General features: G+C 33.8%; 2 protein-coding genes across 2 annotated transcripts; both read right to left on the bottom strand.

Moving 5' to 3' along the window:
- Positions 1-3236: 3236 nt before the first annotated feature.
- Positions 3237-10203, bottom strand: LOC139527265 (MORN repeat-containing protein 3-like). Its single transcript, XM_071322608.1, has 5 exons — positions 9941-10203; positions 8868-9022; positions 6845-7004; positions 5398-5582; positions 3237-4322 (listed from the first exon to the last, which is right to left on the bottom strand). Exons 1-5 carry the CDS (start codon positions 10083-10085, stop codon positions 4254-4256), a joined length of 714 nt encoding a protein of 237 aa, XP_071178709.1. The 5' UTR covers positions 10086-10203; the 3' UTR covers positions 3237-4253.
- A 12422-nt stretch (positions 10204-22625) lies between these two features.
- LOC139526237 (uncharacterized) lies at positions 22626-26403 on the bottom strand. Its single transcript, XM_071321366.1, has 3 exons — positions 26368-26403; positions 23873-25384; positions 22626-22646 (listed from the first exon to the last, which is right to left on the bottom strand). The coding sequence occupies exons 1-3, from the start codon at positions 26401-26403 to the stop codon at positions 22626-22628; spliced, it is 1569 nt and encodes a 522-aa protein (XP_071177467.1).
- Between the last annotated feature and the right edge of the window lie 1548 nt (positions 26404-27951).

The raw sequence follows: 27951 nt of genomic DNA, 5'->3' as shown, positions 1-27951 counted from the left end.
GACCACTGAAAATGAGTGCAAATAGGCTAAATATAGGGAAAATAGACATAAAATATCTTTCATTGAATTTTCAGAGCAAAATAAATGACAGAAGTTGCTCATTATTTCATACTGTAAAGCTTGATGTCTTTATTTTATTAAATTGAAATAAAATGTGGGGGTCACCGGCCATCCAAGAGATTTTTTGACCTCTGAAAATGAGTGCAAATAGGCTAAATATAGGGAAAACAGACATAAAATATCTTTGATTGAATTTTCAGAGCAAAATAAATGACAGAAGTTGCTCATTATTTCATACTGTAAAGCTTGACGTCTTTATTTTATTGAATTGAAATAAAATTTGGGGGTCAACGGCCATCCAAGAGATTTTTTGACCTCTGAAAATGAGTGCAAATAGGCTAAATATAGGGAAAACAGACATAAAATATCTTTGATTGAATTTTCAGAGCAAAATAAATGACAGAAGTTGCTCATTATTTCATACTGTAAAGCTTGATGTCTTTATTTTATTAAATTGAAATAAAATTTGGGGGTCACCGGCCATCCAAGAGATTTTTTGACCTCTGAAAATGAGTGCAAATAGGCTAAATAGAGGGAAAACAGACATAAAATATCTTTGATTGAATTTTCAGAGCAAAATAAATGACAGAAGATGCTCATTATTTCATACTGTAAAGCTTCATGTCTTCATTTTATTAAATTGAAATAAAATTTGGGGGTCACAGGCCATCCAAGAGATTTTTTTACCTCTGAAAGTGAGTGCAAATAGGCTAAATATTGGGAAAACAGACATAAAATCTCTTTGATTGAATTTTCAGAGCAAAATAAATGACAGAACTTGCTCATTATTTCATACTGTAAAGCTTCATGTCTCTTGTTTATAAAATTAAAATAAAATTTGGGGGTCACAGGCCATCCAAGAGATTTTTTTACCCCTGAAAATGAGTGCAAATAGTCTAATTATAGGGAAAACAGGCAGAAAAACTCTTTGATCGAATTTTCACAGCAAATAAAATGACAAAAGTCATGTTATGCAAATTCAATACAATCATGACGAACATTTTTATACAACTGCAAAAAATTTTGCAGTCCTATATTCAGGTATCACGTCGTAGTCAGCATCGTCTGAAGACAGATGGTTTCCATATATAGTAATCACTTTAGTATTAGTCAATAGAAATCAATAAAATTTTAACAATGTTTATAACAACAAAAGGAAGCTCTGGATTTATTTTGTGGGTTATGGTCCCTCAGGTTTAGGAATTAGTGGCCCAAAGGGGCCCAAAACAAGCATTTATCTAGTGTCAGTACAAAAAGTTGTGTATAAGTATTTCAATTATTCTGAAATTGTACCATAAGTAGAAGGTTGGGATATATTTTGTGGGTTATGGGGCAAACAGTCTAGGAATAAAGGGCCAAAAAGGGTCCAAAAACAAGCATTTTTGTAGTTTCTAGACAATAAATTGGAGTTGTCCAGAATGGTTGTTGAATTACCTAAAACAGATGCTTTATGAAATCCTTGAAAATTGGAGTTATCTTTCTTTGTTCAGGAAAGTAGTTGAATCAGCTTAAATCAATGCTGTATATACAATATACAATGCAATATTCACTTTTCTACCAACAGATAAAGAAGGTTTGACTTGTATAAAGCTGCGCCCTGGGGAGCATCTGGTAATTATTGTGCTGAAACCATGATTGTGACAACATATGAAAAGTGTGAGCTGACAGTCTGCTAAGTTTTTAACCATAAGTCTCATTCTGACTTTCTATCTGACAGGTTTTTATGTGTCAATATTTGTGATTCAATATAAAAGGAAGATGTGGTATGATAATTGATTGTTAATGAGGCAACTCTCTGCAATAGACCAAATGACACAGAAGTTAACAGCTACAGGTCAAAAGCCGTTATCGCATAGTTAGCTGTAAAAAGTAAAATCACAAAAATACTGAACTTAGAGGTAAAACAATTCGGAAAGTCCATAATCACATGGCAAAATCAAATAACAAAACACATCAAAAACGAATGGACAAGAACTGTCATGTTCCTGACTTGGTACAGGCAAAAGACCCTTCAATGACTAATGAAAAACAATTCAAATGAGAAAACTGAAGGCATATTAATGTACAAAATGATGAAAAAAAAAAAAATATGTGACACAACAACAAAAAACAACATGTAGGAAGGCGTCCCAGAAAAAAAATAAAATGGCCTTGCCAGACGTCATAATTATTTGGACTATATAACAACCCATAAAAAAATCATGCATCTAAAACTATGCATGTTTTATGATCTTTTATATAATGAAGTTTGTCTTTTGATCGTATTATTTTTTGACATTGTATTGTCACTTTGATTTAAACTATAAATGAGTTTGACTATCCCTTTAATGTCTTTCTCCTTACCCTAACAATTTGACATCTTTGTACATAAATCACATTGAAGCATTGCTGATTTCAGCTGTTTGTGGTTTGCTTGTATGATGTGGATTGTGGAAGATCTTACAATTTTAAGAAGACATTATTTGTCTTAATGCTCATCTAGTGCAGTCAACTTGATACTTCTATTGTTGTTACTACCATCATGGGTCATAATACTTCTGCTGAAGGACAGGTCCAAAAAGGGGGGGGGGGGTAATCACAGGCCTGATAGCCTATTACTCTGTACTAATATAAAGATAAGGATATTTAATCTGTAAAATTGAAATTTGCTGTGTAAAGTTTTGAAATCATATCAAATAAATGAAAACATCTCACTCATTCAGAGATCTGATATTTATGTATATATTTGGCTATACTTTACATGTATATATTTGGCTATACTTTACATGTATACATGTCGTTTTGGTTTCATCACCTCTGCAATATCTTCAATCAATTATGGATTAATAAATATTTGGCTACCACCATCACTAAAAAAATCCTCTTAAATGGGCATCGAGTGGTGCAGCTAAGTTGGCATCATTGACGTTTTTAACTTTTATGAAGAATCAACACATTTTGTATACCAAAATTTTAATCCATCATTCTCATGTATACATATAAACATACTTAAACCCATTCATACATATCACAGTCAATTATTTACCTAAATTAGCACTCATCCTTTTATATTTCTTTACATAATAGACTACAAATGTTAGCCTTAACTTCTCATTTAAAGGCCTCTGAAAAACATTTCAATTCATTTCATAAACTTATACAATAAGAATAAATTGTAGGTATCGCAGCTGAAATGGTTTATTTTGAATAGGTATTTTCATCAAGGATATTTGAAACCTACAGTTTGTTGGATATGGTTTCAAATGAAAAATTTCTGAAGTTAAATTTTGGTAAATAAATCCAAAATTGTTACCAAAGGGAAGTAATTCAAAATTTTTGAGGTATGAAAAAAAAATATATATACTTTTCACAATCAAAAATTTGAATAATCAACAAAGGTTCAATCAATGTTTCACCAACTCTGCTGATATAGTTTTAATGTTTTTAAACATTTTATCACAGGAATTCAAGTCCTGATGTTAGTTTAAGTTATTTCCCATGATCCATACAATAATAAAAAAACCTCTTTGATTATCATATGAATTTTGGACCTGAGGTTACATTGACTTTCAGTATACATCTTAATGATTTATTTAATGTTAAATGAACTTTTTATGAATCATTTCGGGTATGCAGAAACTCAGTTTTAATGAGATCTTTTTGAGGTTTAACTGCTCCAAGTTTTCCTTTCTACACATAAAAATGTATCCTGAATTTAGAATAAATAGGAGAGAGCTTATTTCAAGAAAAGAGAAAAGGCAAATGGTTCTAGAAAAGATTTTTTAAAAAATCTGAACACCTTTATAAACTTGAAATAACAAGTAAAACTCACAAATATATGTTGCTTCTTAAAATAATGTGAAATATATAATCTTCAGAATTCACCTCGTCAAAATCTAAAGAACTATGGGTAATCTTATTGTTTGTACACCAAAACGAAAAAAACGTTATGTCATTGGTCCATTGTTTAGAACATTTTAAACCAATCACAACGTCTTGGTGTACGCTTTTGAAAATATTACCCAGAATGCATAAGTTTCTGAAACAGCGAATTCATTGACATTTAATTTTATCTCAAATTTAAAGATTAAAAAAATATATGGAGTTACATCTAAATTTACAAGCATTTCTGACTTGATCATAATCTCTGGTTCTGTCATGCAGCATATTTCTGATCATTTGGCAGTAACAAAATACAATATAATATTTAGGTCCTAATCATGATCTTGTAAAAATTGTTCTTCAGCTTCTTGTAATACTGACTCTGCATTTAATAATTTAACCTGAAAAAAAACAATAATATTTATATAACTCTATATGACAATGCTATTTAGATTGAATATATTTTTGAATATAGATTCTCTTATTGGTAGAGGTTTTGTTATAATCATTATTTTAAAGTGCCTCATTTTTTTTCATCTAATTAGAATCAAAGTAGTAGAGCTAAAGCCGATCAATGCATTTGAATGGGGACATATAGATGGAACCCCCCCCCCCCCCCTTTTTTGTCCTGGGTTGGAAACCCCCCTTTTTAAAATAGCTTGATCCGCCGCTGAATCTTGTAATATATTGTTTTGTTGTCATTTGATTTATTTACTGTATGTGCCTGTTCTAAGTCAGGAATCTGTAATTCAATGGTTGTTGTTGGTTGCTGCCCGTCATATTTATATTTCTTTTATTGTTTTAGTGTAAATTATGACGTTGGTTTTTTTCTTTGCAATTTATTGCTATATATATTACTACTTTGGGTTTTGCTCATTGTTGAAGGCTTTGTAATGACCTAATTTTTCACATCCTTGACATTGAGTTTCTGATGGATAGTTGTTTCATTGGCAATCATAAAACATCTCATATTTTTCATACCTTTGTATTAGTATTGATGGCAGTTTGTTTATTGTCTCTGTACCCATTATCTGCTACTTGTCTAGACTTTGACATTTTGAACATTGTTCAATCGGTGTTTTTAAGCTCTGGATTTCTGGATTGATCCATTTGGGATCCAGGAATTCTTTTTTTGAATTTCTGGATGTCAGTATTTTTAAATTTCTTTAAATTCAGCACCTTTTTGAGCCCAGGATTTCAGGAACAGGATTCCTCTAACCTACTCTAATCTACTCAACTAGAACTAGAACTAGAATTTATTATGATAAACACAACAATAATGAAAATACTCAAGAGTTTCTCAATTCCAATCTCTGGTTTTCCTTTCTTGTTTGTTCTATTTATGACAGTGCCAACCCCTAAAAGATCCCAAAAAGTATAAGGCCAAGGCTATTCAAAAATTTGTATAACTTACATCAGGTATCGGGTATTTAGTATGTATGGGGCCAAGGCTATTTAAAGAATTGTATAACTTACATCAGGTATAGGGTATTTAGTAGGTTCGGGTGCTCCTTCTCGGTCAAAATCTCTCATGTTGCCACACTTAGCAATATCATCTTTCCATACACCTTCATATACCTGTCCTTTTGTCAGGTAGAAAAATTTACCTGGACCATTCTTCTTATCATCTTTCCATGATCCTTCATAACGATTTTCATTTGCTAAAAAATATAGATTTCAAATATGTTTTAATGATTTATTTACAAGTAATAGGAATATATATAACAAACACATAATAGAAGATTTAAAGAAGAGGTTAAACTGACTTGTTGTAAACTGATTTAAAGTAAAAATTTCGATGTTTGAGCAAGAAATTGGGGAGAAGGTGTGTATAGGTGTGTTCAATATTACTTCCATGGTTGAATACACAGTTGAAATATCTTATATAAGGAGTGAGTACTTGTTGAAATCTATAAATGTGAAAAATGCAATACTTTTACAATAGAAAATAATCCTACCTCAAAACTCTAAAATTTGGAGCATACATGTATAAGATAAAGTACAACCATCAGCTTCAGAATTTTCATTTGTCGTACATGTACATCATGTTTTTACATATAAACATTAATGTGCAATGATCATTCATTAAATTTTTCAGAATTTTATTTTATTTTCCTTAGAAAATCAAAAAAGTGTTTGTACATAGGTTACAATTAGTGACTACATGTGGATTTATGTGGGAGGTAAGGCTAAAGAAAATAATATGTGTGTTTCCTATTACATCTTTGAAAAATACGGTAGGTAGGGATTGTCTTTTTATTTTACAAATTTTTATTACATTCAGTATATGGGAGAGAAATTCTTACTTTAACATTGCTTATTGAAAAATGAAAAAAATAAATAAAGTAGGCTATTTCTTATTTTAACCTTACAATATAGGGTAACTAAGGAAACACATATAGTTTTTTATTTGGCCTACACTGTAATATCCATCTGCATTAAAATGTCCATCTGTGATCTGCTATTTCAATAGTTACAAAGCAAAAGCAGATGTAAGAACTCTGGTGGAGAGTTGCCACCATTGGTGGTGGAGAGTTGCCACCATTGGCACCACATCTACAACATCTTCTTATATTTTTTTTTTACATGATATTAGAATTCAATATATATATATTATGGACTGAAAAGTGTCTGATGTCAAGATAACCTTAAAAATATGGAAAATGTGACCCAGTTGATGTCCCTGCTTGCATATAACGTTACAAAGGGGCATAACTCAAGGAAAGTAAAAGTGACACCACCAAAATCCAAACTTGATCTGTGTTTTGTTACAGCAATAAGCATTGTGAATAAGTTTTTTATATCAATTTTGGTTAAAAAGGCAAACTAAAGTTAGAGAACGGAAACCAATTTAGGGACATATATTCCTACAAGGGTAACACTTAATCCCCCTCCTCTGAGGCGGGACATAAAAAAAACTCACTTAATCTAACCATTCCTTGTCCATTTCTTTGATCATCAAACCATTCTCCTTCATAAATTGTTCCATCACTAAAGTACATGCGACCCCATCCACTTCTTTTATCAGCATACCATTCCCCTTCATAGTATTCATTGTCACCATAAAACTGTGTACCATAACCCTGAAAGTCAAATGATCATCACAGTTTTAATTCAGGGCTACAATTATTAAGGAGTATTGTTTATTTCTTTACTTTGAAAACAAGCATGAAAGAAATTGATTGGCAAAATTGAAAAATATGAAATGTAAACATTGTTTCAAGCATTCAAGTGTGGGATAAACATTTCTTGTACTCTTCAAAATTTAATGAATCTGCCGTATCAAAAAAAAGGTTGGTTCACAGGAGTGGCTGTGCAGGGGGGTGAGATGGCAAACAAATGCCCCCCTTTTCTCCCTCTATTGGAAATTAGGATAATGTTCATACATGTATGAAATAGTACTCCACATAATATATACTGGTTTTTTTCTGGAATTAAGACCTAAATAAAATAAACAGCTGCGCCATGAGCGCATGATACGCCCGACGTCTTATGTGGAAGTCTTATGCAATAATCATAAATAGTTTATGAGAAAGTTTTAAGCAATAACCATATATTGTTTTAGAGACACGGCGGGACATGTGAAACCCCCCACCCTGTTTTTTTTTACAAAAACTAAATATTACCAAAATAAAATTTTGAATCAAAACCAAAAAGTATACAGATCTTTAGATTAATATATCAAAGAAGTGTGTAAAGTTTTAAGCAATAATCATAACTTATTTTTGAGATACGGCGCGACATGTAAAAAATCCTCCCCTGTTTTACAAAATACTCAATAACTCAAAAATCAAATTTTGAATAATCACCAAAAAGTATACAGATCTTGAGATTAATAGAACAAAGAAGTGTGTAAAGTTTTAAGCAATAATCATAAATCGTTTTTGAGATACGGCACAACGTGTAAAAAAAAACCTCCCCCTTTTTTACAAAATACTAATAACTCAAAAATAAAATTTTTAATCATCACCAAAAAGTATACAGATATTGAGATTAATATAAAAAAGACATGTGTAAAGTTTTAAGCAATAATCATAAATAGTTTTTGAGATATGGCGCGACATGTAAAAAAAACCTCCCCCTTTTTTTACAAAATACTCAATAACTCAAAAATGAAATTTTGAATAATCACCAAAAAGTATACAGATATTGAGATTAATATAACTAAGAAGTGTTTAAAGTTTTAAGTCATAATCAAGAATCGTTTTTGAGATACAGTGCGACATGTGAAAAAAAACACACCCCTGTTTTAGTTATAAAGTGCCGTAACTCAAAAAGTTTAAATCTGATTTTCACCAAAAAGTATACAGATCATTTGACCATCATAAGAAACAACCATATTAAGTTTCATGAAATTTGGATAAGTCGTTCTCAAGTTACGGTGCGACATGTTTACGCCGGACAGACGGACAGACAGACGGACATTTGTATACCATAATACGTCCCGTCAAAATTTTGACGGGCGTATAAAAATACTAGATGTGCTCCAAACTTGTGCCACAAGTTTAAATTCTGTGTGGAGGATACTTTCGAATTCTATAGTATATATCTTGGGGAAATATTTTATATTTCCAGCATTCTCTTGTAAAAATGCGATATTTCTACATTTAAATTTGTGGCTCATACAGGATGTTCTTAGAAAATCAAATTCTTTAATATTTCTTTGCAAGAAATGGACATTGTTCATGTTTTTCTTATGTCTAGAGGAGATTTCCATGTTAAGTTGCAGCATGACTTTTATGTCAGAGAACTTTTTAGCTCAGATTTGTTTTAACAAAAAAATTTGTACTCAATATACATTTTGTATGTCTCTAGAAGAAATGAAGATGACCATTCACAAACCTTTAAAATTAATTATTTCTTTTTCAGTACATCAGTGTTTGTGAAAATTTGAAAGGCAATATTTCATATGCTAAAATGTCTTTTGTAAAATAGTATATGCATACATGTCTCATATCATTTTTCCATCCTCCCGAGTATTCTTTTCTATATCCATTATTAGGTTTAGGAACACTGTATGTACCAAATCCGTTCCTCTTTCCTTTCTTCCAATCACCATCGTAGATTGCACCGTTTTCTTTCCACTTGTATGTACCTTTACCTGTAAAATAAATAGAATTTTTAGATATTGATATCTAGAACAAGAATGTGTCCATAGTACATGATGCCCCACTTGCACTATCATTTTCTATGTTCAGAGAACTGTGAAATAGGGATAAAAACTATAATTTGGCATTAAAATCAGAAAGATCATAACATAGGGAACATGTGTACTAAGTTTCAGGTTGATTAGACTTCAACTTTATCAAAAACTACCTTGACTAAAAACTTTGACCTGAAGCGGGACAGACAGACGTATGAACAATCAAAGGGATGCACAGACTAGAAAACAGAATGCCCCTCTACTATTGTACATGTAGGTGGGCCATAAATATGTTGTCAAATAAACATTTCACTTCATTTTGGTTTGTTTGATATAGTTTATCAAATTACTCATTGAGTAAACTGCAATTGTTTATACTTGGTGACATCAGTATGATTGTATTAAAAGTTCAAGGTGATTACCATCCACTTATATCAGATGTTTTCTGTGTCACATATACTTACAGTATGAAGTAACTACATGTATACACATGTAGCAGACAGGAATTAGAGTCACTGACAACTTCTCCCTAAGATTTCTAGTGGCCGATCCAGAATTTTTCATAAGGGTATGCTCACTGGCAATTTTTACCGTTTATTTTACATAGACTAAAAAGAAGTTAAATGAATGCGTGGCTGTTCGCTGAAAATGTTGACTGTAGTGAAAGCGACTGTATTGTTTGGTATTATAATGGGAGAGTAAGAAGTAACTTAATTAATACTTGAGTAAATTTTATTTAGAGTCGGGCATGATATGTGCAATTCAACAAAGTAAACATTAGCTTATAGATGTTATTTAAATACATAAATTCGGTATATTCTATAACTAGCAATAGACCTGTGTAAATGAGGAATAAGCCTGTTATTGTTATCTTACCGTCTTTTTTATTGTCTAGCCATTCTCCAGTAAATTGATCACCATTCACAGAATAAACAGTGTGTCGGATGCCTTTCTTCTGTGCTAAATAATCCCACTCTTTCCATAAAGGTTCTTTCTCTTTTGGCTCCTTCAAATGTGGCATTCTACTGGCTTGGCTTGTGGGTTGTAGAATGTAAACAAATAATGTCACCTTTCCATGTGTTGACAAAATTAAATCATCGGGAGTTTACGCGTGTTGTCATGACATTGGCGGAAATGTCCAAGGGAAATTACTCCGAATCGCAGTTACTTCCCTTTTACCGCAAAATGTCAAACGTAGTTCAAAAGGAATAAATAAGTGGTCAAGCTGTTAAAAACACTGAATTATATATAAATGTTAGAAATACTAAAGTTATTATTTTTAATAAGGCTGGAAGAAAAAATCAGGCTGATTTCCTAATTCAGAATAACTTGATTGATTGTGTTTCACATTACACTATAGGTGTTCACTTTACTGCATCTGGAAGTGTTCATCTATCTAAGGGAGCTACCATTTGATTTTTATGGGGGGGGGGGGGGGGCTAGGATGAAAAATTTTGTCCTGCATTTTTTTTTTTAGCTGTAATCTCTGTCCTGTCTTTTTATTTTTCACTCTGTTCGGTCCTGCCTTTTTTTTTTAGTTTATCCTGACTTTTTTTACCTAAATTGTCGTCCTGACTTTTTTTTTTTGCAAGTGTCTCATCCTGCTTTTTTTTTTACTCAAAACTCCTGTCCTGCCTATTTTTTCAAATTTCATCCTAGCCCCCCTAGTTAATCAGTCTTGAAAACATTCATAATAATTTTCAGTGTGAGAAGCTTCATCTCAAGTTCTCAAAGTTTATACTGGGTTTACACATATGTCAAGCCGTTGTGAAATTTATTCCCTATTTATTAATATCAAAAAAATCATTTTTTAAATATTAATAAATCGATTTTTTAATTTTTAGTAATAAATGAATATTTAATATTATATTTTGCTGTATTATCAGACAGAACTGGGGTGTTTCCCCATACATTATGTTATTGTAAAGTCAATTGTTTATAAAATACTTGTATCAGTCTGAATTCAGCCAGCTGAAAGATACCGTTATCACTGCTTAAACAGCTGTGGGTAACTTAATTGGTATCAGTCTGAATTCAGCCAGCTGAAAGATACCGTTATCACTGCTTAAACAGCTGTGGGTAACTTAATTGGTATCAGTCTGAATTCAGCCAGCTGAAAGATACCGTTATCACTGCTTAAACAGCTGTGGGTAACTTAATTGGTATCAGTCTGAATTCAGCCAGCTGAAAGATACCGTTATCACTGCTTAAACAGCTGTGGGTAACTTAATTGGTATCAGTCTGAATTCAGCCAGCTGAAAGATACCGTTATCACTGCTTAAACAGCTGTGGGTAACTTAATTGGTATCAGTCTGAATTCAGCCAGCTGAAAGATACCGTTATCACTGCTTAAACAGCTGTGGGTAACTTAATTGGTATCAGTCTGAATTCAGCCAGCTGAAAGATACCGTTATCACTGCTTAAACAGCTGTGGGTAACTTAATTGGTATCAGTCTGAATTCAGCCAGCTGAAAGATACCGTTATCACTGCTTAAACAGCTGTGGGTAACTTAATTGGTATCAGTCTGAATTCAGCCAGCTGAAAGATACCGTTATCACTGCTTAAACAGCTGTGGGTAACTTAATTGGTATCAGTCTGAATTCAGCCAGCTGAAAGAAACCGTTATCACTGCTTAAACAGCTGTGGGTAACTTAATTGGGTAACTTAAAAAGCCCAAAGATGGAGCCGCCTTGCGTCGGTTAGATACTTCTCTTCTATAGAATAACAATACCATGAAAGCACCATGCAATTAGTAAACAAATGAATTTAAAAGTTGTATTAATCGTTTAGGGAAACCCCTAAACTGGACAGTTGATTAAATTCTACAAAGTAAACGATCACAGCACGATTTGAAAAAAACACTTAGGCTGTCCGTAACTTCAAAACAACTTGTCCGTAACTTTTTTCACCATACCGATAGAGATGTCCATAACTTTCAAAGAATGGACATACTTGGATGTAATGTTTAAACTTTTGATAGAGATTGCATCGAATAAATATTCACAAAACGAAGTAGATGTCTAGTATGATATAATTCATTGTATCGATGGAAGACAAAATTGGGAAAAATATGACAAAAATAACGATAAATTCGCAAAACTCGGGTCTCATTTTGTATAACGTCAGGGTACCCGAATCGCCTAGTTCGGAGGGTGGTTTCCGATCATTGCAGATAAACTGTTGAAACATCATTGTTCATTTTTATTTTTGAACAAGTAGACTACACAAGTATTTTTTACACATACATGTAGGGTGTATACACTTACTGATTTTCTGCCAGCAACGACAAGGGTAGCGTGAATCCGGGATTTTGGAGGGGAACCCAAATTGCCCAGGCAGTGGATAGACTATACGAGACCTCAGTGCTCAAACTTCTTTCCGTCTTTTTGAAAAAGCAAAAAAACTTTTCTCTCATCCCCACAAAAAAAATCCCATCAGTATTGACAGTAAAATAAAAGGGGGTGTCAATCTGGGCACACTGAGACGTTGTTGAGACGATTGCGACACGCTGCCCAAAATTTGCAGTAAATGGGAAAACTTGAAGAAAGGACAGTTTGTATAAATGAATAAACCTAGTTTTACAGCTAGCTGCATATTTCATTTGTATGCAAGTTGAATTAAATCTCATTAAACTGAATAAAACTAAAAGACACAATAGGTAAAAGTCAGTGACAATAAAAGGAATAGAGCAGTCAACATAGTGTAACAATTAGACACAGTATATAAAAATATAAATAACTACGTAAGACAACAGGGTAATTTAATAGTATAACAACCCTTGATAACATACACAGATAGAGAGAGAAAAAAAACATACTAGGAAACATATTTAAAAAAATCATAACACTATAACTTACTGGTGGGATGTATAAATATAAGCCGCGTCAAAGAGTGTTCATCAAAATACACATAAAAAAGAAACAGGTGAAAGTAAACCGCAAACAGATAATTAAACTCAAAATATTAAAGAGTATGAAAAAGCCTTGATCTGAAGCGAAAAACGTCGATAAGACACACATAAGTTAATAAAAGTTCAAACAATAACCAGGATCGAGTACCACAAACCCTAAAAAAAAACTTCCATTAATTGTGTAAGTATGATGCGTTAATAAAATCACATTTGGTGGTGAATGAGCAGTATAAACGACCGTGTAGGTTACAAATAAGGGGTTTTATGATGTAAATTGTCTTTTAATTGTTGAAATTATAAATGTTAAAATTTTGAATCAAAAGTTACCCCCATCTGCAAACAAAGTTACGGACGTCTGCTTAGTTTCGATCAAAAAGTTACGGACGTCTGCTTAGTTTCGATCAAAAAGTTACGGACGTCTGCTTAGTTTCGATCAAAAAGTTACGGACGTCTTATGGTTTTTATTAAAGTTGGCCTTGCACTTTAGTGAACTCTAAATTAATAAACTTATGCATGTTATGGTAATTGTTAGTGATTTCTTTATTCAAGAATCCTATAAATATTTACATTCTGCATGAAAAACGTTGCAAAAGGTAGATTTTGTATGCATTAAATATCAACGAGTTCAGAGTCCGCAATCTTAGGCTGTGGGTATTAAGTTACCACAGCCGTTTAAGCACAATGGTTATATATGCAGCCAAAAGCTTACAAAACTTCTTGTTTCTCATTTGTTACGAAATTGTTAGATTATTTTGATATAAAACAAGACGTAAAACATTATAAAAAATATAAATTTTTGAATATATCTCAGTAACAAATTAATTCACACTTAATATATTAACAATTGGTAAGTTAGCCAAACAATATAGCTCCTGATGGAAAATTGTTCACTGAATTATTTAAAATTAAAACACAATTGTAAATTACGTATATCTGTTCATAAGCTGCATATTGAATTTGGTCGTTCTTCTAATATTCCACGAAATGAAAGAATTTGCAAAAAATGCTCCTCTTGGCTGTGTTGAAGTTGAAATTAATTTTTTAACTTCATGTGAAAAATTTAAGTCGATCTGATAGAGATGATCTCTTTGACTTTGTTTGCCATAAAACTCAACTTTACTAAACAATCAGCAAACAAATATTTATTTATTAAGCTGTGAAGACAATCAGGTTCTTATTTTTTTCCCTATATACCTTAATATAACACGTTATATTAAGGTATATAGGGATTTTTTTCTGAGACAAGTGCCTGTGCAATATGAGTTAGATGTATTAATGACTCATATAAATACATTTTGGAATTAAACACACTTATTCTAAAACCAGTTGTTGGCATGACACGGCTTATGTTCTTCTAATATATTTCATGATGATATAATACTAAACCCCTAACAGGAGAGATTGTGCCCGAGTGTTGATATGATGAAGACATAATCTTTCAATCAGTCAAGGTCAGATGACACCCGCCAGTTGGATATGTACACCTTACAATCCTTCCATACACCAAATATACTAGACCTATTGCTTATAGTATCTGATATATGGACCTAACCACCAAAGCTAAACCTTGTTTACTGATTCATGAAATGAGGTCGAGGTCAAGTGGAAGCTGTCTGACGGGTATGAGGACCTTGCAAGGTACGCACATACCAAACATAGTTATCCTATTACTCACAATAAGAGAGAAATTAACATTACAAATATCTTCACTTTTTTTCAAGTAGTCGCCGAACCATGAAAATGAGGTCAAGGGCATTGTGACGGACGGAAACTTCGTAGCATGAGGCATCTTTATACAAAGTATGAAGCATCCAGGTCTTCCCCTTTCTAAAGTTTATTTAGCTTTTAAGAAGTAAGCTAACGCCGCCGCCGCCGCCGGATCACTATTCCTATGTAGAGCTTTTTGGGACATAACTAAACTAAACATTGAACCATGCAAATGAGATCAGGGTCAGATAAACCATGACAGACAGACATTTACAGCTTACGATTCTTCCATACAACAAATATATTTGACCTATATTTCTTATAGTTTAAGAAAAAAAGACCAAAACACAAAAACTTAACACTGAGCAATGCACCGTGAAAATGATGTCAAGGTCAATATGAGATGTCATACATAATACATGAAATATAATTCATATGCCCGCTCTGATCATGCAAAGTTGAACCAGAGACATGTATATATATCTCTGGTTGAACTTATACATGTAAATACATTTGATATTAACAAGTAGGTTATGAGACTTTGACGAATTGAATAGCTTTTCAAGAGGATGATGCACCTATTTGCATAATTGATCTCTGTATTATGGCTAATAAGCATTGTGTATAACTTGCATAACATTTGTTTGAGGCATCTTAAGTTAACAACAAAATTAAATATTTCCGTTCTCTATTTATACTGTATATCTTGCAAAATTATTTTCAATCATTTAGGGAGCTACCATTTGATTTTTAGGGGGGGGGGGGGGGGGCTAGGATGAATAATTTTGTCCTGCATTTTTTTTAGCTGTAATCTCTGTCCTGCCTTTTTTTTTAGTTATCCTGACTTTTTTTACCTAAATTGTCGTCCTGACTTTTTTTTTGTAAGTGTCTCATCCTGCCTTTTTTTTTTACTCAAAACTCCTGTCCTGCCTATTTTTTTCAAATTTCATCCTAGCCCCCCCCCCCCCCCCCCCCCCCCCATAAAAATCAAATGGTAGCTCCCCTACCTGTATAGATCTGTGTACATTATTCTATGTGGCGGCTGAAATTGTTTAACATTTAACACTTTATTTTATTGATTGTGTGAACAGGAACAGGGCCATGGAAATGAGATGTGCCGATGCTAATACAACTGCGTACCAAATATGATTGACCTACCAAAGTGCCACTTGTGGTTCACCATAAACTAGACCTAATCACAAATAAATACATTGTTGAGGCCGCCGTCGCCACAGACGCTGGAAACAGCATACTCTTCATAGGCAGATCCGGGGGGGATTGGTTGATTATATAGGAAATCACTGAAGCATGACTGGAGCCCCCCCCCCTTTTAGGAAAAGTTTTGGATCCGCCACTGCTCTTGCCTCTGTCAAGGCAAGACAAAAAATAAGCTTACTTGGTTGAAATATTTGTAACCTCTTTGCTCATTAAATAGATTTTTAAAAAAGAATGAATATAAGATATGCATGAGCATGATGGCCATGATAACAATGGATAAGGGAAGCTTCACAAATACAGCAATCCAACAACAAAGCTTACAAAAAAGAATATTTATATTATCTTTCTTCATTGAAACCCAAGAAACATATTTTCACAGAATAAAACACATTCACTTAATATAATACAGAGCATCCCTTTTCATCACCAACCATTTACATATGTACACATCTCATCATTTCTATATATACCACATCATTTTACTGAGTTTTAAATTCAAATATAGGAATTTAGAAAATAATTGTTCAGGGACTTTACAAAAACACTTGTATCTGTTTTTTTCAGCTAGTATTAAAGAGAGGCAATTGATTCCAAAAGGACATTTTGTATGTGGCTGTCCCAAGTCTGGAGCCCAAAATCAGTGGATGTCGTTTCTATCAGGATATCATTCTTATTTTTCAGTCATTGTTTTGTACTTCAATCAGGCTCTTAGTATTTTTTTTATTTTAATTGTTGTACATTTATCTTATTAGGACATTTTATAGCTGACTATGCGGTATGGTTTTTGCTCATTTGTTGAAGGGATACAGTGATCTATAGTTGTTAAGTTCTATGTTATTTGTCCTTGTTGAAGGGATACAGTCATCTATAGTTGTTAAGTTCTATGTCATTTGTCCTTGTTGAAGGGATACAGTGATCTTTAGTTGTTAAGTTCTATGTCATTTGTCCTTGTTGAAGGGATACAGTCATCAATAGTTGTTAAGTTCTATGTCATTTGTCCTTGTTGAAGGGGTACAGTGATCTATAGTTGTTAAGTTCTATGTCATTTGTCCTTGTTGAAGGGATACAGTCATCTATAGTTGTTAAGTTCTATGTTATTTGTCCTTGTTGAAGGGATACAGTCATCTATAGTTGTTAAGTTCTATGTCATTTGTCCTTGTTGAAGGGTTCAGTGATCTATAGTTGTTAAGTTCTATGTCATTTGTCCTTGTTGAAGGGGTACAGTGATCTATAGTTGTTAAGTTCTATGTCATTTGTCCTTGTTGAAGGGGTACAGTGATCTATAGTTGTTAAGTTCTATGTCATTTGTCCTTGTTGAAGGGGTACAGTGATCTATAGTTGTTAAGTTCTATGTTATTTGTCCTTGTTGAAGGGGTACAGTGATCTATAGTTGTTAAGTTCTATGTCATTTGTCCTTGTTAAAGGGATACAGTGATCTTTAGTTGTTAAGTTCTATGTAATTTGTCCTTGTTGAAGGGATACAGTCATCTATAGTTGTTAAGTTCTATGTCATTTGTCCTTGTTGAAGGGGTACAGTCATCTATAGTTGTTAAGTTCTATGTCATTTGTCCTTGTTGAAGAGGTACAGTGATCTATAGTTGTTAAGTTCTATGTCATTTGCTCCTTGTTGAAGGGATACAGTCATCTATAGTTGTTAAGTTCTATGTCATTTGTCCTTGTTGAAGGGTACAGTGATCTATAGTTGTTAAGTTCTATGTCATTTGTCCTTGTTGAAGGGGTACAGTGATATATAGTTGTTAAGTTCTATGTCATTTGTCCTTGTTGAAGGGGTACAGTGATCTATAGTTGTTAAGTTCTATGTCATTTGTCCTTGTTGAAGGGGTACAGTCATCTATAGTTGTTAAGTTCTATGTCATTTGTCCTTGTTGAAGGGATACAGTCATCTATAGTTGTTAAGTTCTATGTTATTTGTCCTTGTTGAAGGGATACAGTCATCTATAGTTGTAAAGTGATCTATGTCATTTGTCCTTGTTGAAGGGGTACAGTGATCTATAGTTGTTAAGTTCTATGTCATTGCTCCTTGTTGAAGGGATACAGTCATCTATAGTTGTTAAGTTCTATGTCATTTGTCCATGTTGAAGGGGTAGTCATCTATAGTTGTTAAGTTCTATGTCATTTGTCCTTGTTGAAGGGGTACATTCATCTATAGTTGTTAAGTTCTATGTCATTTGTCCTTGTTGAAGGGGTACAGTGATCTATAGTTGTTAAGTTCTATGTCATTTGTCCTTGTTGAAGGGGTACAGTGATCTATAGTTGTTAAGTTCTATGTCATTTGCTCCTTGTTGAAGGGTTCAGTGATCTATAGTTGTAAAGTTCTATGTCATTTGGTCCTTGTTGAAGGGTTCAGTGATCTATAGTTGTTAAGTTCTATGTCATTTGGTCCTTGTTGAAGGGGTACAGTGATCTATAGTTGTTAAGTTCTATGTCATTTGTCCTTGTTGAAGGGATACAGTGATCTATAGTTGTTAAGTTTTATGTCATTTGTCCTTGTTGAAGGGATACAGTGATCTATAGTTGTTAAGTTCTATGTCATTTGTCCTTGTTGAAGGGGTACAGTGATCTATAGTTGTTAAGTTCTATGTCATTTGTCCTTGTTGAAGGGATACAGTGATCTATAGTTGTTAAGTTCTATGTCATTTGTCCTTGTTGAAGGGATATAGTGATCTATAGTTGTTAAGTTCTATGTCATTTGTCCTTGTTGAAGGGGTACAGTCATCTATAGTTGTTAAGTGATCTATGTCATTTGTCCTTGTTGAAGGGGTACAGTCATCTATAGTTGTTAAGTTCTATGTTATTTGTCATTGTTGAAGGGATACAGTCATCTATAGTTGTTAAGTTCTATGTTATTTGTCCTTGTTGAAGGGATACAGTGATCTATAGTTGTTAAGTTCTATGTCATTTGTCCTTGTTGAAGGGGTACAGTGATCTATAGTTGTTAAGTGATCTATGTCATTTGTCCTTGTTGAAGGGGTACAGTGATCTATAGTTGTTAAGTTCTATGGCATTGCTCCTTGTTGAAGGGATACAGTCATCTATAGTTGTTAAGTTCTATGTCATTTGTCCTTGTTGAAGGGGTACAGTCATCTATAGTTGTTAAGTTCTATGTCATTTGTTCTTGTTGAAGGGATACAGTGATCTATAGTTGTTAAGTTCTATGTCATTTGTCCTTGTTGAAGGGATACAGTGATCTATAGTTGTTAAGTTCTATGTCATTTGTCCTTGTTGAAGGGGTACAGTGATTTATAGTTGTTAAGTTCTATGTCATTTGTCCTTGTTGAAGGGATACAGTGATCTATAGTTGGTAAGTTCTATGTCATTTGTCCTTGTTGAAGGGATACAGTGATCTATAGTTGTTAAGTTCTATGTCATTTGTCCTTGTTGAAGGGGTACAGTGATCTATAGTTGTTAAGTTCTATGTCATTTGTCCTTGTTGAATGGATACAGTGATCTATAGTTGTTAAGTTCTATGTCATTTGTCCTTGTTGAAGGGGTACAGTGATCTATAGTTGTTAAGTTCTATGTCATTTGTCCTTGTTGAAGGGGTACAGTGATCTATAGTTGTTGTTCTATGTCATTTGTCCTTGTTGAAGGGGTACAGTGATCTATAGTTGTTAAGTGATCTATGTCATTTGTCCTTGTTGAAGGGGTACAGTCATCTATAGTTGTTAAGTTCTATGTTATTTGTCCTTGTTGAAGGGATACAGTCATCTATAGTTGTTAAGTTCTATGTTATTTGTCCTTGTTGAAGGGATACAGTGATCTATAGTTGTTAAGTTCTATGTCATTTGTCCTTGTTGAAGGGGTACAGTGATCTATAGTTGTTAAGTTCTATGTCATTTGTCCTTGTTGAAGGGATACAGTGATCTATAGTTGTTAAGTTCTATGTCATTTGTCCTTGTTGAAGGGGTACAGTGATCTATAGTTGTTAAGTGATCTATGTCATTTGTCCTTGTTGAAGGGGTACAGTGATCTATAGTTGTTAAGTTCTATGTCATTGCTCCTTGTTGAAGGGGTACAGTGATCTATAGTTGTTAAGTTCTATGTCATTGCTCCTTGTTGAAGGGATACAGTCATCTATAGTTGTTAAGTTCTATGTCATTTGTCCTTGTTGAAGGGGTACAGTGATCTATAGTTGTTAAGTTCTATGTCATTGCTCCTTGTTGAAGGGATACAGTCATCTATAGTTGTTAAGTTCTATGTCATTTGTCCTTGTTGAAGGGGTACAGTCATCTATAGTTGTTAAGTTCTATGTCATTTGTCCTTGTTGAAGGGGTACAGTCATCTATAGTTGTTAAGTTCTATGTCATTTGCTCCTTGTTGAAGGGGTACAGTCATCTATAGTTGTTAAGTTCTATGTCATTTGCTCCTTGTTGAAGGGGTACAGTCATCTATAGTTGTTAAGTTCTATGTTATTTGTCCTTGTTGAAGGGGTACAGTCATCTATAGTTGTTAAGTTCTATGTCATTTGCTCCTTGTTGAAGGGGTACAGTCATCTATAGTTGTTAAGTTCTATGTCATTTGGTCCTTGTTGAAGGGGTACAGTCATCTATAGTTGTTAAGTTCTATGTCATTTGCTCCTTGTTGAAGGGGTACAGTGATCTATAGTTGTTAAGTTCTATGTCATTTGGTCCTTGTTGAAGGGTTCAGTGATCTATAGTTGTTAAGTTCTATGTCATTTGTCCTTGTTGAAGGGGTACAGTGATCTATAGTTGTTAAGTTCTATGTCATTTGTCCTTGTTGAAGGGGTACAGTGATCTATAGTTGTTAAGTGATCTATGTCATTTGTCCTTGTTGAAGGGGTACAGTCATCTATAGTTGTTAAGTTCTATGTTATTTGTCCTTGTTGAAGGGATACAGTCATCTATAGTTGTTAAGTTCTATGTTATTAATCCTTGTTGAAGGGATACAGTGATCTATAGTTGTTAAGTTCTATGTCATTTGTCCTTGTTGAAGGGATACAGTGATCTCTAGTTGTTAAGTTCTATGTCATTTGTCCTTGTTGAAGGGATACAGTGATCTATAGTTGTTAAGTTCTATGTCATTTGTCCTTGTTGAAGGGGTACAGTGATCTATAGTTGTTAAGTGATCTATGTCATTTGTCCTTGTTGAAGAGGTACAGTGATCTATAGTTGTTAAGTTCTATGTCATTGCTCCTTGTTGAAGGGGTACAGTGATCTATAGTTGTTAAGTTCTATGTCATTGCTCCTTGTTGAAGGGATACAGTCATCTATAGTTGTTAAGTTCTATGTCATTTGTCCTTGTTGAAGGGGTACAGTGATCTATAGTTGGTAAGTTCTATGTCATTGCTCCTTGTTGAAGGGATACAGTCATCTATAGTTGTTAAGTTCTATGTCATTTGTCCTTGTTGAAGGGGTACAGTCATCTATAGTTGTTAAGTTCTATGTCATTTGTCCTTGTTGAAGGGGTACAGTCATCTATGGTTGTTAAGTTCTATGTCATTTGCTCCTTGTTGAAGGGGTACAGTCATCTATAGTTGTTAAGTTCTATGTCATTTGCTCCTTGTTGAAGGGGTACAGTCATCTATAGTTGTTAAGTTCTATGTTATTTGTCCTTGTTGAAGGGGTACAGTCATCTATAGTTGTTAAGTTCTATGTCATTTGCTCCTTGTTGAAGGGGTACAGTCATCTATAGTTGTTAAGTTCTATGTCATTTGGTCCTTGTTGAAGGGGTACAGTCATCTATAGTTGTTAAGTTCTGTCATTTGCTCCTTGTTGAAGGGGTACAGTGATCTATAGTTGTTAAGTTCTATGTCATTTGGTCCTTGTTGAAGGGTTCAGTGATCTATAGTTGTTAAGTTCTATGTCATTTGCTCCTTGTTGAAGGGTTCAGTGATCTATAGTTGTAAAGTTCTATGTCATTTGGTCCTTGTTGAAGGGTTCAGTGATCTATAGTTGTTAAGTTCTATGTCATTTGGTCCTTGTTGAAGGGTTCAGTGATCTATAGGTGTTAAGTTCTATGTCATTTGGTCCTTGTTGAAGGGTTCAGTGATCTATAGTTGTTAAGTTCTATGTCATTTGTCATTGTTGAAGGGGTACAGTGATCTATAGTTGTTAAGTTCTATGTCATTTGTCCTTGTTGAAGGGGTACAGTGATCTATAGTTGTTAAGTTCTATGTCATTTGTCCTTGTTGAAGGGGTACAGTGATCTATAGTTGTTAAGTTCTATGTCATTTGTCCTTGTTGAAGGGGTACAGTGATCTATAGTTGTTAAGTTTTATGTCATTTGGTCCTTGTTGAAGGGTTCAGTGATCTATAGTTGTTAAGTTCTATGTCATTTGTCCTTGTTGAAGGGGTACAGTGATCTATAGTTGTTAAGTTCTGTTATTTGGTTTCAGGTGGAAAGTTGTTTTATTGGAAATTTAACCAAATCTATGTTTATAGTCTTGTATTATTTTTAATTTTAGTTTCTTGTGTACAATTTGGAAATTAGTATGGCGTTCATTATCACTGAACTAGTATATATTTGTTTAGGGGCCAGCTGAAGGACGCCTCTGGCTGCGGGAATTTCTCGCTACATTGAAGACCTGTTGGTGACCTTCTGCTGTTGTTTTTTTCTATGGTCGGGTTGTTGTCTCTTTGGCACATTCCCCATTTCCATTCTCAATTTTACTTCTTACCAGTATTTTTATATTCAAACTGATAAGTTGAAAATAAACTGATATAGAGAACGTAATAAACTTACTGTCATGAAAATCTTTTCTGTATCTATAAATATATATATGAGTCTGAAAGATTGTGTAACAATACCGATGAATAGATGGAAAACAAAACACTAAAAAGTGTTGAATATCATTGCACAAAGATGGAAAAACTGAACAGATGATATAAATTATACAATAATTGCAAATATTTCGGCTCAACAAATGGCCTTCTTCGGTGACAAAAGTTTTAACAATAATGAGATATAATGTATAAGGTGTAAACATAGATCACTAATAATACAGGTAAGTTTTGGTCGATTGATTTTAATCCAAAATCCTGAATATAATAATATAAACACTAGACTGTAAATTTAATTATTTCTTTCTATTGATTCCATCTGGATGGAGGACACCCAGTGTTTTTATCCAAAACCTCTCCCGATTTTCTCTTTGCCTATGTTGCCATGTACAATCCTGTTCGATCACAAGGATCTTCATGTGATCAAAATCTTTCAGATTGTGATCTGGTAACCTGAAATGTTGGCTGACAGGAATATACGGTTTTTTTGTGAGGTCACTCCTGTGGCCATTGAGGCGTTTGTGAAATGGCTGCATAGATTCACCAACATATTGGAGACCACATCTAGGACACTCAAGAACGTAAATCACGTTTGAGCTTTTGCAGTTGACATTGCAGAAGATCTTGTATGTCTTTTCTGTGGTCTTACTGTGAAATGTTGATGAATGCTGCAATTGGTTGCAACATTTGCAGCGCTTATCCCCACAAGGCTGACAATTACCTACAGTATGGTTAGGTTTGGAAAGGTCAGCACGGACAAGTATATTTCTCAGGCTGTTAGGTTGTTTGAAGGCAATCATGGGAGGCTCAGGAAAGATTTTGGATAACTTCGAATGTTTCTCGATTGCTGTCCAATGATTACGAATGGTCTTGAAACTATTTCTCAGGCATGGATGGTAGGTTAGCACACATGGGATTCTTTTACTTTTCTGTTTATCTTTGTAAGTTAGCAGACTGCTTCTGGGGATGGATTCCGCTTTTCGAAAACTATTTTTGATGTTTTTGTGTTTATATCCCCTTCTTTTCAAATGTCCTTTAAGCTGCCCCAGACGTTGTTTTGCAGTGTCTTCAGAGGAGCAGATTCGCCTTATTCTTAGAGCTTGGCTGTATGGAATGCTCTTCGTGCAGTGTGGGGGATGGCAACTTTCAGGCGACAAGTATTGATGAGTATCTGTAGGTTTAGAGTATATATCTGTGTTTATTATACCTACAGAGAGGGTGCTAGATGTATCAAGGAAGTTTATGGTGGAATTAGATGTTTCATGGGTGAATTTGATGGTAGGGTGTTGATTGTTAGCATTTGTTATAAAAGTTTGTAATTTTTGGTCTCCCTTGTCCCATTTCATGTCAACGTCATCAATAAATCGATACCAGGAAAGCGGTTTTTCGATGGAGCACTCCAGCAGTTGCTTTTCAAATTTACCCATGAATATATTGGCATAAGATGGAGCCATTTTTGTACCCATAGCAGTGCCATTTGTCTGTAAATAGTGTTCTCCGTGGAATGTGAAGTTGTTCTTTTTCAAGACCATAGTAAGCATTTCAACTAAGCAATCAGTAGGTGGAATTTTAAGAGATCGAGAGTCCCAAACTTCTCTACATGCTTCAATACCATCCGCATGGGGAATATTCGTATAGAGAGAGGTGACATCCATAGTGACAAGAGTAGTATTGGCAGGTAGAGGGTTTAAATCCTGCATCTTTAGTAAGTAATCTGTAGAATCTTTAATAAAAGATGGCAAGTTTTCTACATGAGGTCGAAGATAGTAATCAACGAATTCGGATATTTTTTCTGTGGGATGACCATTAGCTGAGACGATTGGTCTACCTGGGTTACCAGGTTTATGAATTTTAGGGAGCAGGTAGAATCGCCCAGGTTTTGAATTTTCAGGTTTTAAATATTTGAAAGTATCTATATCAATGATGTTATTGTCACACATTTCCTTTAAACATTCTGTTATTTCCTCGCTGAATTGGAGGGTGGGGTCCGAATTAAGTTTTCTGTAAAACCGGTCATCATCTAATTGGCGAATGGCCTCTTGGACATAGTTAGATTTGTCCATGACGACAACTGCACTCCCTTTGTCTGCAGGTTTAACAACAATGTCGTCATTATCTCTCAAATTTGTCAAAGCCACACGTTCATCAGGTGTTAAATTATCATAGGTCTGATTGTTTATTTTTACATTTGTAAGTATATCCGTTTTAACATTGTCTATAAATGATTCTAAGGTGGTGTTTTTGCTTGGTTTAGGGACCCAGTTGCTTTTCTTTCTAAATCTATATTCGTTGGAGTCATCAGAGTCACTATCTGAGGTGGTGCTATCGTCCTCTTTCGATGCAAAATGTTCCTTGATGCGGAGGCTCCTGGCAAAATAATCCAGTTCCTCAGACAATTTAGTATCATTCACTGGACCTGGGACTGGACAAAAGTTTAGGCCTCTGGATAGTAATGACGTTTCGTCCTCAGTAAGTTGTTTGCTGGAAAGATTAACAACGGTATTGATCTTGTTGCTAAGGACTTGAGGTCTACGTCTAAAATGTCTGTTTTTGGTTTTATTATTCTTTTTTTCTTTTGTACTAACGGATGGGAAAGAAGTACCATCCCGTTGAAATTTGCATCTTTGTCTGGAGCGGAGAGTGGCGGTCTTAGTGTTGGTTATATCTCTCAGGCGCTCTTGGATGTTCTCGAATTCACTTGCTGTTAGATCTGTTTTGCAAGCCTGAGACAAGGAGTCAAATTGAAGTGTTAGGTTTTTAAGATGTTCAATACAGTGTTCTCTAAGAAGTATGAGTAGACGGAGGGAACAGTGAAATAGGGTTTGATCCCACCCTTCTGCAATGTCAACTGCAAAAGCTCAAACGTGATTTACGTTCTTGAGTGTCCTAGATGTGGTCTCCAATATGTTGGTGAATCTATGCAGCCATTTCACAAACGCCTCAATGGCCACAGGAGTGACCTCACAAAAAAACCGTATATTCCTGTCAGCCAACATTTCAGGTTACCAGATCACAATCTGAAAGATTTTGATCACATGAAGATCCTTGTGATCGAACAGGATTGTACATGGCAACATAGGCAAAGAGAAAATCGGGAGAGGTTTTGGATAAAAACACTGGGTGTCCTCCATCCAGATGGAATCAATAGAAAGAAATAATTAAATTTACAGTCTAGTGTTTATATTATTATATTCAGGATTTTGGATTAAAATCAATCGACCAAAACTTACCTGTATTATTAGTGATCTATGTTTACACCTTATACATTATATCTCATTATTGTTAAAACTTTTGTCACCGAAGAAGGCCATTTGTTGAGCCGAAATATTTGCAATTATTGTATAATTTATATCATCTGTTCAGTTTTTCCATCTTTGTGCAATGATATTCAACACTTTTTAGTGTTTTGTTTTCCATCTATTCATCGGTATTGTTACACAATCTTTCAGACTCATATAATTTTTCCTGTTTGTGTAGTATTGTCAATTTTGATGATCCAATACCTATTAAGTTTACTGGTTGGTAGATTCGTATAGACTCTATAAATATATATATATATATATATATATATATATATATACAACTCGTCTAAACATCAACCCAACAATGTTAGATCTGTAAATATATAATCCTTTCTAATGAATCATGTGCAAAATCATTTACTTATCTAAATCTAAATTTAGCAGAAGATGAAAGTTTGACCTACTCTTAATATTAGTATTCCTGTTATTTTCCTACTCATTTTAAAGTCATGTAAATAAATATATAAACGCTTTGCTAAATTAGTCCGTTTTAATAGGAGATACTACATGTATGTAGATGTGCATATCAACAGGAAATTATTGTTCTGCAATTTTTTTCTAGGAGTTACGCCTCTTTGAACTTACTCCCCTCAATATACTACTGCCACAGTTTTTCATCAAAACTCCTCTGAAACCTGACAACAGAATTTCATGAAACTTTGTAAATAAAAAGAACATACTATGTAGATGTGCATATGGACAGGAAATTATGATTCAATTTTTTACTTGAAGAATGGCAAAATGCGAGATTATTTATTGTAATTCCATGAAAATCTGCAGTCAGATATTTGTATTAGATATCAGAATGGAAGTTCTTATTATTGTGATCAACCCAATGCATTCTTTCCATTGATATATAACTTGCAATAATTTCTGAACTAACAGTAAAATTTTAATGCATTATATAAAACTTATAATTACATTTATACCACTGTCCCAGCTGGTAAGGGTGAGGGTTGTGTCCTGCTAACATGTTTAACCCTGCCACATTATGTATGCATGTGTCTGTCCCAAGTCAAGAGCCTGTAATTCAGTGGTTGTAGTTTGTTTATGTGTGACATATTTGTTTTTCGTTCTTTTTTGTACATATTCATAAATAAGGCCGTTTGTTTTCTCGTTTGATTCGTTTTTCGTTCATTTTTTGTACATAAATAAGGCCGTTAGTTTTCTTGTATAAATTGTTTTACATTGTCATTTCGGGGCCTTTTATAGCGGACTATGTGGTATGGGCTTTGCTCATTGTTGAAGGCAGTACGGTGACCTGTAGTTGTTAATTGCTGCGTCACTTTGGTCTCTTGTGGATAGTTGTCTCATTGGCAATCATACCACATCTACTTTTTTTTTTATATAGTGTGTAAAATGAAAAATTAGTTTTCCAGTTTATTTTTAGTTGCATTTGTCTTGACAAAGTGACAATCTGTTTTTATTATCTGACATATCTTTAGTTAGATCTAATAAACATTAAGTACTTATAAATCTTAATGAAAATGTCCTCTTATCATGGACATGTACATCAATTGACCACTTGAAATATTAACTTTCCCAAACAAATTCTTGATAGAGATTAACTTCAATGATGTTGTCTATAAATTCTTCATTGGGTAAAACTGTGTTAACCTGATGTTCAGTAGTTGTCATTCGTTGATGTGGTTTATAAGACTTTCTCATTTCTTGTTTTTTTTGTATATAGATTAGATCTACTGTTAGCTCCTTTTTGAATTGTTTTACACTAGTCATTTTGGGCCCTACAAAGCTTGCTGTTTGATGTGCACCAAGGCACCATGTTGAAGACTGTACTTTGACTTTCGGTTTACATTTACAAATTGTGACATGGATGGAGTGTTTCTCATTTGCACTCATACTACATCTTCTTACATCTATTAAGATACCAAATAGATACATACTTTACTTTTGAAATCCAAATCATTTTTTTTTATTTTTTTTTATTGTAAAAAGGAGACGTTTTTAAATAAATAGATGTGACATGA

Source organism: Mytilus edulis, chromosome 6, assembly GCF_963676685.1.
Source record: "Mytilus edulis chromosome 6, xbMytEdul2.2, whole genome shotgun sequence".
Taxonomy (NCBI): domain Eukaryota; kingdom Metazoa; phylum Mollusca; class Bivalvia; order Mytilida; family Mytilidae; genus Mytilus; species Mytilus edulis.
Note: the sequence above shows the minus strand (reverse complement) of the source record. Positions and strands in the feature narration are given on the sequence as shown.